The sequence below is a fragment of the Bos indicus x Bos taurus genome, chromosome 19 (assembly GCF_003369695.1).
Source record: "Bos indicus x Bos taurus breed Angus x Brahman F1 hybrid chromosome 19, Bos_hybrid_MaternalHap_v2.0, whole genome shotgun sequence".
Classification (NCBI taxonomy): domain Eukaryota; kingdom Metazoa; phylum Chordata; class Mammalia; order Artiodactyla; family Bovidae; genus Bos; species Bos indicus x Bos taurus.
This window is the reverse complement of record NC_040094.1, coordinates 51,149,936-51,168,387: the sequence shown is the minus strand read 5'-3', so window position 1 is coordinate 51,168,387 and position 18,452 is coordinate 51,149,936. Positions and strand designations below refer to the sequence as shown.

The 18,452-nt window shown below is 46.2% G+C and overlaps 1 protein-coding gene, 1 long non-coding RNA gene and 1 pseudogene across 2 annotated transcripts in view; 1 reads left to right on the top strand and 2 right to left on the bottom strand.

Moving 5' to 3' along the window:
* Positions 1 to 233: 233 nt before the first annotated feature.
* On the bottom strand, positions 234 to 814 carry LOC113877570 (annotated as a pseudogene).
* A 7,181-nt stretch (positions 815 to 7,995) lies between these two features.
* LOC113877571 lies at positions 7,996 to 11,070 on the bottom strand. Its single transcript, XR_003506768.1, has 2 exons — positions 10,812 to 11,070; positions 7,996 to 10,201 (listed from the first exon to the last, which is right to left on the bottom strand). It is a non-coding gene; the product is annotated as an uncharacterized LOC113877571 (long non-coding RNA).
* A 260-nt stretch (positions 11,071 to 11,330) lies between these two features.
* The window catches only part of FOXK2 (forkhead box K2), a 53,037-nt gene continuing 45,915 nt past the window's right edge, over positions 11,331 to 18,452 (top strand). Inside the window, exon 1 of the mRNA XM_027517780.1 lies at positions 11,331 to 11,758. Coding sequence (XP_027373581.1) covers positions 11,346 to 11,758 — 413 coding nt within the window. The 5' untranslated portion in view covers positions 11,331 to 11,345. The remainder of the gene's footprint in view (positions 11,759 to 18,452) is intronic.

The following is an 18,452-nucleotide window of genomic DNA, read 5'->3' as shown; positions in this document are numbered from 1 at the left end:
ATCTGACATAATAAAATACTTCACATCATTAAATTAATAGGGTTTAGTTGAATTAGGTGTGCTCATCTTTCCTATGTTATTTCTCTACTTTTATTCTTCTGAGTTAACTCAGTAAGGCATGTCTGTTTTCCCACATCCAGCAATACAAGTGTTACAGAAGTATAATTTGTAACATTAGTAACTAGATTCATCATTAATCTTCAATTCATGTTTCCCTTATTATATGGTATTTCCATATTTCTAGATATTTCAATCTTACACTTTCCAACAAGGATTAAGCCATTAGTTTAAAAATACTATTAAATTTCCAGACTAAATAACACTTGGCCCACTTAGAGTGATGCTGTCGTGAGAGGTCCTTGCACAGCTATTGCTTCAATCTCAACACGGCCTCGTTTGGGCAAAGCAGCAACCTGGTAAGCAGCTCTCGCAGGAAAACTACTCTGGAAATATTGTTTGTAGACATTGTTGACAGTACTGAAGTCATTTATGTCAGTCAGCAAAACAGTTGCTTTTACTACATTCGTGAAGTCACAGCCTGCTGCTTTCAGAATTTCACTTATGTTTGTAAGAGCCTGTTTAGCCTCTTCTGCCACCCCTCCTGGCACAAGCTGTCCACTTGCAGGGTCCATGCCTAGTTGTCCTGAAATGTAAATGGTCCTGTCGACTAACACAGCCTGACTGTAGGGACCAATGGCCGCGGGGGCTTTCGCGGTGCTGATTATCTTTCTGACCAGAAACAACATGGTTAACCCTTTTCCCTTGCTGCCCCTTGGAAACAACTATGCAGAACTCGGTTCTCGCTTGCTCTTCACCTCCCCTTCATTTCTTTAATGTGTGGGTGTCCTAGTATATTCAGCCGGCTGCCACTGATGTACATTACAGAACTATGTGAATTTCCATTTTGAACCCTGCAGGAATCAACCAAGCACAACTGTGCTGGTAACTTGTAAATTCCTGCACCTGGAATGTCCAGGTCTGAAGACACCACACTTCCAGCTTTGCTCTATTTGAACAACCGTGTGGCTCAGACCATGAACTCCTTACTGCCAAATTCAGACTTAAATTGAAGAAAGTAGGGAAAAACCACGAGACCATTCAGGTATGACCTAAATCAAATCCCTTATGATTATACAGTGGAAGTGAGAAATAGATTGAAGGGCCTAGATCTGATATATAGAGTGCCTGATGCACTATAGAATGAGGTTCGTGACATTGTACAGGAGACAGGGATCAAGACCATCCCCATGGAAAAGAAATGCAAAAAAGCAAAATGGCTGTCGGGAGAGGCCTTACAAATAGCTGTGAAAAGAAGAGAAGCGAAAAGCAAAGGAGAAAAGGAAAGATATAAATCTGAATGCAGAGTTCCAAAGAATAGCAAGAAGAGATAAGAAAGCCTTCTTCAGCGATCAATGCAAAGAAATAGAGGAACACAACAGAATGGGAAAGACTAGGGATCTCTTCAAGAAAATCAGAGATACCAAAGGAACATTTCATGCAAAGATGGGCTCAATAAAGGACAGAAATGGTATGGACCTAACAGAAGCAGAAGATATTAAGAAGAGATGGCAAGAATACACAGAAGAACTGTACAAAAAAGATCTTCACGACCCAGATAATCACGATGGTGTGATCACTGACCTAGAGCCAGACATCCTGGAATGTGAAGTCAAGTGGGCCTTAGAAAGCATCATTATGAACAAAGCTAGTGGAGGTGATAGAATTCCAGTTGAGCTATTCCAAATCCTGAAAGATGATGCTGTGAAAGAGCTGCACTCAATATGCTAGCAAATTTGGAAAACTCAGCAGTGGCCACAGGACTGGAAAAGGTCAGTTTTCATTCCAGTCCCAAAGAAAGGCAATGCCAAAGAATGCTCAAACTACCGCACAATTGCACTCATCTCACACACTAGTAAAGTAATGCTCAAAATTCTCCAAGCCAGGCTTCAGCAATACGTGAACTGTGAACTTCCTGATGTTCAAGCTGGTTTTAGAAAAGGAAGAGGAACCAGAGATCAAATTGCCAACATCTGCTGGATCATGGAAAAAGCAAGAGAGTTCCAGAAAAACATCTATTTCTGCTTTACTGACCATGCCAAAGCCTTTGTGTGGATCACAATAAACTGTGGAAAATTCCGAAAGAGATGGGAATACCAGACCACCTGACCTGCCTCTTAAGAAATCTGTATGCAGGTTAGGAAACAACAGTTAGAACTGGACATGGAACAACAGACTGGTTCCAAACAGGAAAAGGAGTACGTCAAGGCTGTATATCGTTACCCTGTTTATTTAACTTACATGCAGAGTACATCATGAGAAACGCTGGACTGGAAGAAACACAAGCTGGAATCAAGATTGCTGGGAGAAATATCAATAACCTCAGATATGCAGATGACACCACCCTTATGGCAGAAAGTGAAGAGGAACTAAAAAGCCTCTTGATGAAAGAGGAGAGTGAAAAAGTTGGCTTAAAGCTCAACATTCAGAAAACGAAGATCATGGCATCTGGTCCCATCACTTCATGGGAAATAGATGGGGAAACGGTGGAAACAGTGTCAGACTTTATTTTTCTGGGCTCCAAAATCACTGCAGATGGTGACTGCAGCCATGAAATTAAAAGACACTTACTCCTTGGAAGGAAAGTTTTGACCAACCTAGATAGCATATTCAAATGCAGAGACATTACTTTGCCAACAAAAGTTTGTTTAGTCAAGGCTATGGTTTTTCCTGTGGTCATGTATGGATGTGAGAGTTGGACTGTGAAGAAGGCTGAGCGCCAAAGAATTGATGCTTTTGAACTGTGGTGTTGGAGAAGACTCTTGAGAGTCCCTTGGACCGCAAAGAATTGATGCTTTTGAACTGTGGTGTTGGAGAAGAGTCTTGAGAGTCCCTTGGACTGCAAGGAGATCCAACCAGTCCATTCTGAAGGAGATCAGCCCTGGGATTTCTTTGGAAGGAATGATGCTGAAGCTGAAACTCCAGTACTTTGGCCACCTCATGCGAAGAGTTGACTCATTGGAAAAGACTCTGATGCAGGGAGGGATTGGGGGCAGGAGGAGAAGGGGACGCCAGAGGAAGAGATGGCTGGATGGCATCACTGACTTGATGGACGTGAGTCTGAGTGAACTCCGGGAGTTGGTGATGGACAGGGAGGCCTGGCGTGCTGCGATTCATGGGGTCAAACAGAGTCGGACACGACTGAGCGACTGATCTGATCTGATCTGATCTGTGGAAACTCAAAACACTTTCCACAAAATGCTGATACGAGGAAGCACAAAAGGGCTCAAGAGAGCCTGCACCGCCTCCCTGGAACCCGGGAACCCGGGAGGCGCTGATACGAGGAAGCACAAAAGGGCTCAAGAGAGCCTGCACTGCCTCCCTGGAACCCTGGAACCCGGGAGGCGCCCCGTCCCGCTGTGCTCAGCCCCTCCATTTGTTTCTTATGTGCCTGTTGAAGGCACTTGGGTGTTTGAGCCTGACTTCCCTGGTGGCTCAGATGGTTAAGTGTCTGCCCACAATGTGGGAGACCTGAGTTCAATCCCTGGGTCGGGAAGATCTCCTGGAGAAAGAAATGGCAACCCACTCCAGTGTTCTTGCCCCGAAAATCCCATGGACAGAGGAACCTGGTAGGCTACCGTCCATGGGGTCGCAAAGAGTCGGACATGACTGAGCAACTTCACTTTCACTTTGGTTATTATGAATAGAGCTGTTATGAACATTCTTAAATAAGCAATTTTGCAGGCATCTGCATTCTTCTCTCTTGGGCAATACCTGGGCGGGGGGGGGATGGCTAGAGCTACACTTATGTGGTCGGGGTCTGTGGTGTGTGTGTGTAGGACTTTATGTATTAATAAGGATTAATAATTAATACATAAAGTATTAATACAGCCCCACCAGTTTCCAAATCACCTACGGGAGGTCTCTGGAGAAGAGCTTTTGGTGGTGGAGGATTGGAAACATACTTTCCAGCCAATATCAGTAAATTGAAGGGTATTTTCAGTATTTTTTAAATTGGTGTTATAAGATTTATCTCTGAAGCTTTTGATAATGAATGAAATTCGACTAGGAATGTAGTATTCACCTATAAAACTCATTCTTTCCAAAAATGGAGTTTAAAACATTTTACCAATTTTTAAGTGATCTACTTATGTTTGCCAACCTTAATTGCATTTTAAAACTGTCATTATGAAATTGAGACACGTGGGACTTCCCTAGCGGTCCAGTGGTTAAGACTCTGAGCTTCCAATGCAGGGGCCGTGGGCACTTTATCATTCTTTATCATTCATTCTCTTCCTTGGTGGCTCAGACGGTAAAGAATGTGCCTGCAATGCAGGAGACCCGGTTCAATCCCGGGTGTGACCGGAAAAAAAAAAAAAAAAAGTTAAAAAGGTGAGACATGTTTATTATTCTTTTTTATTATGGAAAAGGGCAGAATCCTAGTAAGTGGGAATAACTCATGTGAACAGCTGAGTGAGTGTTGTTCTGGGCCTTTCCCTGTGATCAGGAAGGAAGATCAGGTCAGGAAGATCCCCTGGAGAAGGGAATGGCAACCCACTCCAGTATTATTGCCCGGAGAATTCCATGGACAGGCCTGTAGCCCACAGGGTCACAAAGAGTCAGACACAGCTGAGTGACTAACATTTTCTTCTTCACTTTATAATTCTTTATCGTTCATTCTCTAATTAATTAATCAATACTTTATGTATTAATAAGGAAAATGATCAGAGTTGATCTTCCGCCTACTCACCAGGAAAGGCCCAGAACACTCACTCAGAATGTTCACATGAGCTACTCCCACTGCTTAGGATTCTGCCCTCTACCATAATAAAAAACGGTAATAAGCATGTCTCGTTTTTTAAAAACTTGTTTTTTGGCCACTCGTGTGGCATGTGGAATCTTACTTTCTAACCAGGGATTGAATCTGTGCCCCTTGCATTGGAAACTCAGGAGTCTTAAGGTAATAAGAAGCTGCCAGACTATTTTGCAGTGATGGTACCACCTTATTACCACTGACAGTGTAGGAGAGTTTGCATTGCTTCACATCGTTGCCTACACTTGGTAAGGTTGGTTTTATTAATTTTCGCCATTCTTCCAGTATTCTTATGGTTTTAATTTGCATTTCCCTGATTAGTGATATCAAACATCTCTCCTTGAGTATATGGATCATTCATATGTCTTCTCTTATGAAGTAGTTGTTCAAAGACTCTTGCCTATTTATTTTTTCATAACTTTTATCCATTTTTTTCCTTTTATGGTCTTCACTTTTGGGGTCCTGCAACCCAAAAGACACAAAGATAGTTTCGTTTCCTTTTCGGAAGCTTGATAGTTTCAGCTTTTACGTACAGCTCTATGATCTATCTCAAATTAATTTTTCTGTATGGTGAAAGATACAGGTCAGATTTCTCATTTCTGATGATGATGATCATTCAGATATCCAGTTATTCCAGCAGTTTATTGAGTAGACTTCCTAAAGAAAAACTTTCCCTACACACAACACTTCTGACACCAGATGTGTGGATTTTCCATACCAAGTAATTTCCAGTTCTCTGTGGACGCCAGGTGGGCTACGTACAATTTAATTCAGTTCTCACAGGAACTACCTGGAGTTACTGCAGGCCCCAGAGGTTGAGGGCCCCATCCCACAAGATTGCCCCCAGTTCAGACACCAATTGTAAGTAGTAGGCCCACAGGGTCCCCATACTTAAACACTTCTATCCCACGTGGCTACAAACAGGCGTTCCCATGACCCCCTCAGGTTCAATAATTTGATAAAATGGCTCACAAAGCCCAGCGAAATAGTTATGTTGATGGACTTATTATAGAGGACATTCTAAAGGATATAGCTCAACAGCCAGATGAGGAGATACAAGGGATACAGCCCAGAAGGGGCTTCAACGGAGCTTCTGCCCGTGTGGGATCAGAGTACCCCTCTCACATGCATGTATTCACTGACCTGGGAGCTCTCTGAATCCCATAATTTAGACTTTTATGGAAGTTTCATCATACAGTCATCTTTGATGAACAATCTTCAGTCCCTCTCCCAGAGGATAGTGGTGGGGCTAAAACTTTGGCATCTAACGCTGGCATGGTCTTTCTGGTGACCAGCCCCCATCCATGAGCTCGTCCAGAGTTGCCTCATGACAACAAAAGATGCTCCTATACTCAGGAAATTCCAAGAGATTTAAGAGCTCTGTGTCAGGAACCAGGGGCAGAGACCAAGTATATATTTATTACATCACACTGCCCTTTCCCTACAGAGCAACTTCGGCACCTCTGTTAAAACCAATTAATTGCATATGTGGAGCTCTGTTTCTGGACTTTCTATTGTGTTCCACTGGTCTGTCCACTCTTACACCAATGCCACACAATTTCGATTAGTATAGCTTTATGTTGATTTGAAAAACTATAGCTATACTGTATTTTATTAGCTTTTTGTTAAAAGCTGAATTAGAAAAGGCACGTTATATTCACTTGGTTAATACAGCTTTATTTTAATTTGTATTAATATAGCCATAAATCCTTCAAACTTAGTTCTTCTTTTTCAAGATCATCTTGATCCTTTGCACCTCTTAATGAATATCAGAATCAGCTTGTCCATTCCTACAAGCAAGCCAACTAGGGATTTGAGTGGAATAATATAGATTCTATAGACCAGGCTATATAACAAACTTAGCAAATCAATATTAAAGAATACATTACTTTTGTTTAGTGATCTGTACCAATACAGTTAACTAAACCAATCAGGATGAACTTCAAGTTGGCAGGTTCTTCTCTGCATATAGGGGCTTCCCTGATAGCTCAGCTAGTAAAGAATCTGCCTGTAATGCAAGAGATGCCTGGTTTAATCCCTGGGTCAGGAAGATCCCCTGGAGAAGGAATAGGCTAGCCATTCTGGTATTCTTAGGTTTCCCTGGTCGCTCAGCTAGTAAAGAATCCATCTGCAATGCAGGAGGCCTGGGTTCGATCCCTGGGTAGGGAAGATCCCCATTCCATGGACTGTATAGCCCATGGGTCACAAAGAGTTGGACACAACTGAGTGACTTTCACTTTCTTTTTCTTTTCTCTGCGTAGAGCATGGCAGTGAAAAAAACAGTATTCATAATCATGATGATAGGCGCCATGAGATCGTGAAATGGCTCCTGAATTGTCAAGAAAATACATGTAAGGTTTTAATGTCAGGTTGTTGTGATTGCGTCACAATTATTTGAAACTTCACAGTCATATGATACATTTGTTTTATTTTACTGAAGTATATATAATTGATTTACAACATTGTGTTAATTTCTACTGTACAGCAAAGTAATTCAGTTATATAGAGACATACATTCTTTTTCCTATTCTTTTCCGTTATGGTTTATTACAGGGTATTGAATATAGTTCCCCAGACTGTACAGTGGGACCTTGTTGTTTATCCATCCTATATATAATAGTGTGCATCTGCTAATCACAAACTCCTAGCCCTCCCCTCCCCACCCTCCCTCCCCCTTGGCAGCCACAAGTCTGTTTTCTATGTCTGTGACTCTGTTTCACAGGTACGTTCATTTCTGTCACATATTAGGTTCCACATAGAAGTGATATCATCATGATAAATTTCAGTCTCTCTACCAAGTGGACCTCAATTCAGCTCTATGGTTTGACAAATATATGGAATACCTACTACCTGCTTGCTACTGTGATGCTGAGATAGGAACATAAGAACAACCATATTCCTGCCTCAGAGTCAAGGGTGTTTGATCAAATGGAATATTTTTTAAAATTATTTACTTATTTGGCTGTGCTGGGTCATAGTTGTGGCACGTGGGATCTAGTTCCCTGACTGGAGATGGAACCCAGGCCCCCAGCATTGGGAGCACAGAGTCTTAACCACTGGACCACCCGGGAAGTCCCCAAATAGAATATTTCATTCATCTCAGAATCCTGGGTAGCAAAACGCTTATGGTAATATGAAATTTACTCCATAGTATTTGTATTTTTTATAAAGAAGACAGTCAGAAATGTGAAAAATAACATTTATTCAAGGTAACACCTTTTGAATTTCCAGTGCTGATTATCATCAGGGACATATTTTAACATACCTTATATTTCCTCTGAAAGCTTGGCCAAGAATATTTGTCTCCTCTCTGTACATTTTTTCCATGCAGTTCAAAGTGCTGTTTCCATCTTGTAGAGATGGACAGCCTACCCCCAGCCAAGGACAGAGATGAAAGCGGCGCCCAGCAGCCCAGTCAGATGGATGGAGTGGCCTGATTTCCCGAGGCAGCTTCGTGCTGAGTGCCCATCACTGGGAGTGAGTCAGACATACAGCTCAAGGTCTGCAGTAACAGAGTCAGGGAGACAAGGCATATACCACAAACTCATGAAAAGTAACAGTACAGAAAGTAAGTAACGATACAAGGGAGGCAGTATGTTATTAATTGTCAGAGAACACAAGGTAGGAAGTCTGGGGCCCTGGAGAGCCTAGCAGAGTTGCCTCAGCACTGGAATACTTTGTGCAAGAAGCAGGAACTGGATAGGTGGGGGGAGGGTGCTGGGTACAGGCAGCTGATGAACAAAGATGGAATGCAGGGATCAACGGGCAAGTGGCGGTTAGGGTAGAGCTGGATGCAGGCAGTGCCAAGGGATTGGTGGGCACAGGTCCTCCAGGCCACCTGGGAGTAGTGGGAAGAATTGGGAAAGTTGGGCAGGAGCTGGACAGGGAGGAAACAGACTGCTGGGTCTGGCTTCCCTCTGGTGTCTAACCATGAGCTTCTGAAGGCTTTTCCGTAGGAAAAGTTATGAAACCCGGTGTTACATTCTCAAGATCACAGGACTTCTCATCACAAATTGTTCATATTATTCTGTTAGAAACTAGTTCCAGTGCTGGTGAGTACTCTGAATTTTTGTTTCTTAAAGAGTATCAAAGTTCATGATTATTTTATTGTCAGTACACATCCTCTCTATTGTGAAGGGCACACAGGAAGCCTTGTTTTTGTTTCTCCAGTGAAGTAATGAAGGGCAGACTGGCTCTGCTGACATGGGCAAGTTAGTCAATCTCTCTGCCTCCTAGGAGTAATACACAGGCAGTCAGAGCTTCTGTCAGTCAGAGGTGTATCGTGAGGATGGCCCGAGCCAGTATCGAGACAGTCCTTAGAGACGTACCTGGCATGCAGAGAGCTGCAGGAGGGTTTACTGACCGAATCACAGACAATTCTGATAGCACTTTCCCCTGTCAGGACAGCTCAGATAGAAACACTGGAAGTTTCAGGCCTTATTCGAATCTTTTCTTCTAGAAAGAGGGTTTTCAAGAGGGGTAGCCCCAGAGCCCCCTCAGAATGGAGGGTTTGAGCTGGAAGAGGCTTATGAGAGCAGCCAGTGCGGGGCCCCTTTTGCAGGTGAGGAAACTGAGAATGTGGCCTCGTGGAGCAGCAGCCTCTGAACGGCTCCCTGGCTGTCTCTCCCCTCATGCAGGGGCCTCCTCCCACCTCTGGGCTGCTGCCCTTGATCTTTGCCCAGAGGTCACGTCCCTCAGGCCTCAGGTCAGAGGTGTCCGCCCCCCCCACCCTCCTGCCTGCCTCTTCGTCCCCTCACTCTGCTCTCTGTACTGCTCCCTGGCTGTGCCTGTAAGTGCTCGTGCGTGCACTGTGGCTCCTCCATAAGCCTCACCAGGCAGGGGGCCTGTGGTCGTGCTCTCTTCCGGCACTTGTGTCCGGCATGGACACAGCCCCTGGATGAAAGAACAAAGCTTTGGAAGCCCTGGTTCGGGTATGTCTCCTTCACATCTCTTCCTTCCGCGGCTCAATGTAAAGAGCAGCAATGCGGCCAGACCCTGAGAGCATCTCCTGGGTGCTGCTCCTCCATCTCAATGGGTGTTCTTTCACATCTCAATGGTCCTTCTTTCACACAGGCTGGAACGTGGCAGCCGGGGCCTGCTTACTGTTCTCTGTCCAACCCTGTCCTGTGCCTGGTACCCAGCAGGTGTTCACCGAGCACTTGGAATGGATGGTGCAAGCCCCCTCTGATCTGGAGCCAGTGTCTGTAATCGCTTTACTTCTCAGAACCATGCGGTAGTTAGCATTTCCACTTGCCGGGCACTGTCCATCTTTTCATCAAGGAGGTTTATGTCTACATAGTAGGGATATCCTTGAGACACATCAGTGCAATGGGACAAGCTCACCCTCTTTTTACCGTCTGGCTTGGGTTCCCTGCGTGAGGTGGATACTCTCTGTTGATGGAAAAAAAAAAGAAAAGCAAGTGAACGTTTCTAGTGAGCGGCCTTACGTTAAGTTCAACAGCACGCAGCACAAACTCCGAACTCAGGTCAGTTATACTTCATGGGATGCTCTTTCTTTGGATCAATTGTGCTTCGTTTGTGAATGAAAGGTTCCCCCCCCTTATTATTTCCATTCTTGTCTCATCACAACCTAAAATCTCTCCCAAGTATGAGACTTTAACGAAAACGACATTTCTTCTGTCTAGGATACTCTGCCACACTTATGGCTCAAAGCAGTGTGAACCCCCAGGGGTTTGTACTATAACCACAAACACATCTACGGCAATGAGACAGGCAGATGTCGAATTCAGAGGGATACGTTAATTTCCATTTCTTTAGAATGGGTTGTTACACAGAGAACCCCAAGCGCCTGGCTCTGCGAGCGGAGCCGATCTACGGCCCTCGAGGCTTCCCGCTCCCACCGCGCCCTTGGCATCCCGGATGCTGGTCCGCGCCCTTGCACCCCTCCCCGTATCCCTTCCCGCGCCCCCGTGGACCCTCCCCATCCTCCTCCCTGCGGACCCTCACCCCTCCCCCTCCCCAGCACCCCGCAGACACTCACGCTGGGATCTCACAGCTACTGCAACCGTGGAAACGCCTGGATTTCAGCTGCCAGCACGCGGCAGACTCCGGCCAAGCCTGAGTGTGCGCGCGTGACAGCAGCTGCAAAGCGCTGGGCCGGGTGAGGCGCATGCGGGCCCCCACCGCTTGCCCGCGCCGACCTTGACCCCAGCCCGGCTCCCGCCTCCGCCCCACGCGCGGCACTGCGCGCTGCGGTGCCGCGCGTCGGCTCCGCGGCCTCCGTGTTCCATCCCGGGTTTTCCAGACCGCCCGGAGCCGCGCCTGCGTCGGGCGCCGCGGCCGACGTGCAAGCGCACGGCCGGCGTGCCTCGCTATTGGTCGGCCGCCGGTAGCCCCACTGCCGTGCACCGCCCCTATAGGCGGGCGCGGCCGTCAGTCACCGGCCCGGCGCCGGCCCGCGGCGCGCCGCGCGTGTCCCGCCCCTCGCCGCCGCTCGTCGCTCGCCGGCCGGCGGCCTCGCTCGGCCCTCAGCTCCGTGGCGGCGGCGGAAGGCGGCCCGGGCCCTCGCAGGCCCATGGCGGCGGCCGCGGCGCTCCCGGGCGCGGGGGGGCCTCCCGCGGGCGGCGGGGCCGGGGGTGGCGGGGGCGCGGGCGGCGGGTCGCCGCCGGGCGGCTGGGCCGTGGCGCGCCTCGAGGGCCGCGAGTTCGAGTACCTGATGAAGAAGCGCTCGGTGACCATCGGGCGCAATTCGTCGCAGGGCTCGGTGGACGTGAGCATGGGCCACTCGAGCTTCATCTCGCGGCGCCACCTCGAGATCTTCACGCCCCCGGGCGGTGGCGGCCATGGCGGGGCGGCCCCGGAGCCGTCGGCGCAGCCCGGGCCCGACGCGGGCGGCGACTTCTACCTGCGCTGCCTCGGCAAGAACGGCGTGTTCGTGGACGGGGTGTTCCAAAGGCGCGGGGCGCCGCCGCTGCAGCTGCCGCGCGTGTGAGTGGGGCCAGGGCCAGGGCCTGGGGACGCAGGCGGGGGTGCGGCCTGGCCGGCGGGACTCGGACCCCGACTACCGACTCTCAATCCACTCTGACCCACGATCCCCTACCCCTACCCACTACCGGGAGGGACTCAGCCCCCCGCCAGCGAACCTCGCCTAGTCCTAGCCACCAGTAGGGCACAGAACCCAGAGACTCTAAACCTCATTCCGACCCCGAGCCCTTGTCCATCCTCCCACAACCAGGACCTAGATCTCGATATCTGGCCTTGTTCTTCCCTACAATCAGACCAAGACCCTGATTCCATCAACCTGGCAGGATCCCAGTCCGTGACCCCAGTGTCCCGGCTTCATCCTTAGTACCCACGGCCAAAGCGCAGACTACAGTCCCAGCCCGGGACCCCCCACCCTCGCCTTCCCAAAGCTGGAGGCTCAGGCAGCTGTCCACGTGGGCTGAGGTTTTCTGGGGTTCTCTGTGCAGTTCTGAGAATATGCACAATATTTTTCATAACTAGCATGTTAGGTAGTGTGGATTAGAAACGTTGGTCTGGTTGGTGGAACTGCCCAAAACAAAAATCTGTATGTTTTTGACTGATGATGGATTATCTGTTACTTTTTGTTCTACCTGTTTTCAGTAGTGTATTATTTCAAGCCTGTGTTTTTTAAGCTGCCAAGGACTTCTTTTTCTTACTGTGTTTTTTGTAGCCTAGAAAGTGAAAGCTCTTGAAGAAGCATGATGAATTTAAAAATCTGTGCTAAACCCTAAATTTTTGGGAAAACTAGGTACTTTCAACATAACTTTTTGGAAAATCATTTAATTACTTAGAGATTATTATAAGGTCATATAGAGTGTAATTAAGTGAGCTTCGTGGGGAACTATTAGTCCCACTACAGAGCATTTCAGCTTGGTTCTCTGATTTTGTGAGGTTAGCCTTTAGTCTACTTGAAAAACAAACTTGCTGTCTAGGAAATGGTAATTATTCTTCAGGGAATTATAGATTGTTTCTAAGTAGAACCTTTTTCCACAGACTGAAAATTTTGACTGCTTTTGGTTGTTGGAGATGGGGTAAGATTTGTTGCTTTCTTTATTCCTCGATTTTTGTACACATGTGCTGTTACTGCTTAGCCTGGAAAGCTGTACCAGCTAATTCTTTAAACCTTGATGGGAGCATTTCAAATAATGTTATTTTTCAAACCAGAATACTGTTTGTGTGTATTTATGCTATAGAGCACCTGAAATCAATGATAGGGGTCTGACAGCTGCTTCTTAGTTAGGCACTTTGTTTTTTGCAAATAACTTAGTGTCATAACAAAGGGTATTATTATATTTTTACTCTAAGAAGTTAGGGATTTTTAAAGAAAATTGTATTTTTGCCATTCAACCAGAACCATTTATTTGTGTTGACATACCAAACGTGGAAATAAATGGACTTTCTGTGCTACTGCTAAGTCACTTCAGTCGTGTCCGACTCTGTGCGACACCATAGACGGCAGCCCACCAGGCTCCCCCATCCCTGGGATTCTCCAGGCAAGAACACTGGAGTGGGTTGCCATTTCCTTCTCCAGTGCATGAAAGTGAAAAGTGAAAGTGAAGTTGCTCAGTTGTGTCCGACCCTCAGCGACCCCATGGACTGCAGCCTTCCAGGCTCCTCCATCCATGGGATTTTCCAGGCCTTCCAGGCTCCTCCATCCATGGGATTTTCCAGGCAAGAGTACTGGAGTGGGGTGCCATTGCCTTCTCCAGGACTTTCTGTGAGGAGGCAGAATTCAGACTTTTGAGGGGTGGAGTGAGCCTTTAAATGAGATGATTAAGAAAGGCAGTGGGGGTAGAGGTCAGGCCTCTGGCCTTTATCTCCTGCTCTTGCACAGGGAAGAGTCCATGGCCCACCCAGGCTGCCACCCGCCCTGGACTTCTTATGGCCCTGGGAACCTGTGCCCATACTGACAGAGGGGAGTGGGTTTTTTCATGAAAGGGGTTTTGGCATTTTTATAGTGTGAGATGAGTAGGTAACTGTTAGGATTTTGCAGTACCTCCCTTTTTGTAAGGCATTATTTCTAAATTGTTGGGGCTTCCCTCATAGCTCAGTTGGTAAGGAATCCGCCTGCAATGAGGGAAACCTGGGTTTGGTCCCTGGGTTGGAAGGGAAAGGTTACCCACTCCAGTATTCTGGCCTGGAGAATTCCATGGACTGTACAGTCCATGGGGTCGCAAAGAGTCGGACATGACTGAAAGACTTTCACGTCACTTTATTTCTAAATTGTTAGTGTAAGGGATAACAGATACAGGTTAATGGAAGAAACTGTAAAGATGATTGGTGCTAGCCAAATGCAGACAAACTGTTAAAAAAATTTTTTTTTTTTTTTTAATTAAAGTCAGTTTTATGTTCTAAATGTTTTTAACATTGAAAAATCAAATTGTATTCATTTGAAAGCACCTGTAACTTAGAGTGACTAGGTATGCAGTGGTCTTGGTTTCCCCTGACCAGGGGTCAGACCCGTACCCCCTGCAGTGGAAATGTGGAGTCTTAACCACTGAATCACTAGGGAAGTCCCCAGAGGTTGAAATATTCTTATTGCTTATTTCAGACTTGCTTACTGGATTGAAAAATCACTGAGGAGTTTTAAAAATATGACAATCTCTGGATGGTCTCTTATTTGAATAATTTTATTCCATCTTTAAAATGAATTTGCACTTTATGGTATTTAAAATTTATATACAGAAAATTTAGAAGAGTATATAAGCAGTTTAGACTTGAAGTATGGTTCACTATTTTATTAAAATACTAAATATTAATTTGGGAGGAATAGAGGAAGATGAGGCCTGTGATCCTGTGTGTTGGCTGTCATGAGTATTTTAAATGGTTTGGATAAGATCTAAGTACAAGCACCTTCTCCATGGTGTTTGTAAGTTCCATACATAGTGTGGACTGGTGTGTGAGTGGGTGTGTTGGGGGTAGGGGGAGTAAGCTGAACACATGAAGAGTTGCAAGCGTGTGGTTTTCCACAAGAAAAGTAATTTCCAAAAATCCTTGATTTGCAACCAAGTATGCAGGGCTGGGTGTTCAGAAATGCAATTTTTTCCTCCCCAGGAGCATCTGACTTGTTGGAAGTTCAGCTCTTATTGGGACCGGGAGAGGGGGTTGTCTGTGGAGCTCTGGGCCAGGTTCCTGAAGTGGGCATGTGGAGTGGCCTTGCAGGTGTGACTGCGGCCAGCTGCCTGGTGCTGGAGAGGTAGAACTCAGGCTGGAAAGGATTTAGGGGACAGGTTTGTGAAGTGTGAAGTTGCCTAGGCCTAGTAGGAGAGCATTTCCACAGTGGTCAGCAAGAGAATGAAGTTTTGTGTTTTTTTTTGAGGAACAGGATCCCTGTTTGTCTAAGGACCTGGTCTGGCACCTGAGTGAGTAGTAAAGCGTTCTAGGAAGATCTGTTAGGCAGGAAAGTCTGGGTTTGCTGTTGTTGCTCTTCTTGTGGCCATGGTAGCAAACTGAGTAGAACTGATAAATAAAAAAATGGTAGCAAACTGAGTAGAACTGATAAATAAAAATAAGCAACTCTTTAACATTTGTGTGTACTTTGAAATGTCAAGTGAATTTGGTGTATTTTTTAAGTTTTTATTGACTTTATTACAATTTAGTTGCTTGTTTTTCTTTTTTACATTTGTTTGGTCTCCAGGCATGTGGGAACTTAGCTCCCAGACCAGGGATCAAACCTGCACCCCTTGCATTAGAAGGTGAAGTCTTAACCACTGGACCACCAGGGAAGTCCCTAATGTATTTTTTAATCAGTAAGATCCTAAATATCTAATAGCCAGACTTATAAAGATATTTAATAGGCAGAATTGCCATTGTACCTATTTAGAAAAGTGACCCTGTTTCTATGCTGCATTAACTGCCTATCAGTTGGTGATACAACACCACCTCCTCTTTCTTATGTGGCATGTTTTAACTTGCAGATGAAGTTTGGTAATGTCACACTTGAAGACTTTCTCATTAAATCACAGAGAGCTTCCTCTTAGGTGAGGATAGGAGAGAACTGAGTAAACAGTGACTTCTGGAGCTTTGCAGGTGAGGACTCCCAAGAAAAACTGAAGGATCTCACAGTGACTCTGTCCTGCTTAGATGATAGGGATTGGGCAGAATGAAGGTTCCCAGAGAATACCAGTACCTGAAAGAAGGAAATAGGAAGGGGAGGGCCGAGAGAGGAGAGCTGTGGGAAAGGGACCATGACTTGCACTGTCACCCTTCATGGGAAGCATGGGCTTGGTGATTAGAGTGTTTTGAGGGGTGAGGAAGGAGACAGGGTGTGGACTCCTGGGGGACGAGAGGGAGAGAGTGGAGGTGTGAGAAGTGGTTGTGGGGAGGGGATGGATATTATAAGGACGGAGGTGAGATTAGGGTTGGAAGGAGGGTAAACCATGTGGATCGCTAGGGTGAAGTGGGTGGGGGAAACTGCTGGGAGATGTAGCCAAGGTGCAAAGACTGGACAGATGACGTGTGGAGAATAGAGTTCCCAGTAGGAGATGATAAAATGAGGAGGTCTTCTTTGGAGATTTAAGCAGAGCCATTAGTGAGGTCTGGCATGTTTTCTTGTCTCAGGGCTGCCAGATTGGCTGAAACACCTTCATTTTATCCCTTGAGCCTCTGATCAGCTTGTGGGTAGAGCTAAGAGCTGGGGCCCCGGATTGCTGGAGTCCCCAGAAGTGGGCACCATGTAATGGCAAGTCTATGGCAGAGCAGAGGCGCTTTGCACTTTATAAAGCGCTCAGTGTACAAACTAGGTGCTTTTAGGAGCCACTGCGTATTTTCTACAAGCTGCAGTGTTGATTCATTTGGCAAATTGAGACACACTTTTATCATCCCTGACTTGTAGACATTGGGAACATAGTGCAGCCATTTTAGCATAAAGCTTTCTTTACTATGTTAAAGATAACCCAATAACCAGCTTGCTTGTACTTTACTAGTGCTTAGTAATTTTTGTAGTGGTAGAACTCTGGTCATTTAAAATGTTTACTTAAGGAGTAGCTTTTGATTTTTAAATAGTTTGAATTTCTAACACATTTTGAGAAACAGGGCTACCTGATGGGACCTGTCGCCTGTAGTGGTTATTTGTGTGCAACCAGTTGTATCAGGAGAAAGCAAGAATGGGCACTGGGGCTGGACAGACGAGTCAGATTCCAGCCCTGCTGCTTAACCTGCTTTAGTTCCCTCACTTTTAACAGGGATAATAACTGACCTTGTGTGGCATAATTAGCGCCAGGCCTGTGCCCTTGCCCTTGCTAGACATCAGGGGCTGCTTGTATTTTATCACAGTGTCCTGGTATGGAGGGGCCTGTGGAGATCTAATGTCACAGGAAATGTGACATGGTGAAAATGTCCTCAAGGGGCCAGCACTCTCCAACTTGCTCACAGCTCCACACATGTGCATGCAGTAGACTGATCAAAGGCCTCTGGGAATAGTGAGCTAAGTTTGAAATTTCTTTAACTGAGAAAAGTTGTCTTTCCCCCCAGGACCTGAGGATAAAGCCAGGCTGAGCCAGGAGAGGTCTGTTTCAGGGTACCCTGTCTCCTAGAGCCTCCGTTCTGGTTCCACCCCACTCCAGTATGTCAACTTCACCACAGACCTTCCCTGTTTCAGGGGGAAAGAAAAAGTGCTCTGCCTTGGGGCCAAGTCAGGAAAGGGAACTGGTTAAAAGTCATGTCCTGTTTGTGGTCTGATTTGAAGAATTCTTGTTCTTTAATGCCATTGGCCAAACTGTTATTTGGTTAATGAAGGGTGGCTTCTCTGTCCAATCAAAGAACTTTGCAATTTACTGTTTTTCTTTTTAAAATTGCCTTTTTATTGAAGTGTAACAAACCATATATACTTTTGAAATCTAGGCCACGGTCTCTTTATTTCTTGTTTGTTTATATTCTTGGCTGTGCTGGGTCTTCATTGCTGTGAGGGCTTTCTTGTTATGGTGAATGGGGGCCGCCCTTTAGTTGCCCTCTGCAGGCTTGTCGTTGCGGTGGCTTCTCTTGTTACAGAGCACAGGCTCTGGGTGCTTGGGCTCAGTAGTTGCAGAGCGCAGGCTTAGTTGTTCTGCAGCATGTGAAAATTTCCCAGACCAGGGATCAAACCCATGTCCCTTGCACTGGAAGGCAGATTATCAACCACTGGACCACCAGGGAAGTCCATGCTGTCTTTCTTAAAGGCAGAGGGGACCTGAAGCTGGGCTCCCCTGCAGGCCTCAGAGGGGAGGCCTCAAAGGCCTCAGTGTCTGTGCTTTTCAGACATTCAGAAGTGCTCTGGACCCACTAGAAGTGGTAGGTCAAGGAGCCCATTCTGGAAGGCAAGGTTAAATGGTAATGTTCCCTCCTCATCACCTTGTGCTGCAGCTTGTCTTCTTGCTTGACTTTTTCCCCTGTTGGTCCTCCAGGGTAGGGAAGGTCCTACTTGTGTTTGTGTCCTTTGGTAATGGCACATAACCATCGTTACTTGGTACATATATGTGTGTGCTTGTTGGCTACTGATTTAGGGCATTACTATTGTTTTAATATTCTCAGATGTTGATCATTTAGTGACAGGGTTCTCGTTAGATATGGTTCCCTCACTTATGGTCCCCTGTTCATCAGCAGGTCTCATCTAGATCCACAGTTGCAGAAGCACAGTATAGCTTCATAATTGGTGGAAATATTCCAGAAGATGAGACTATAG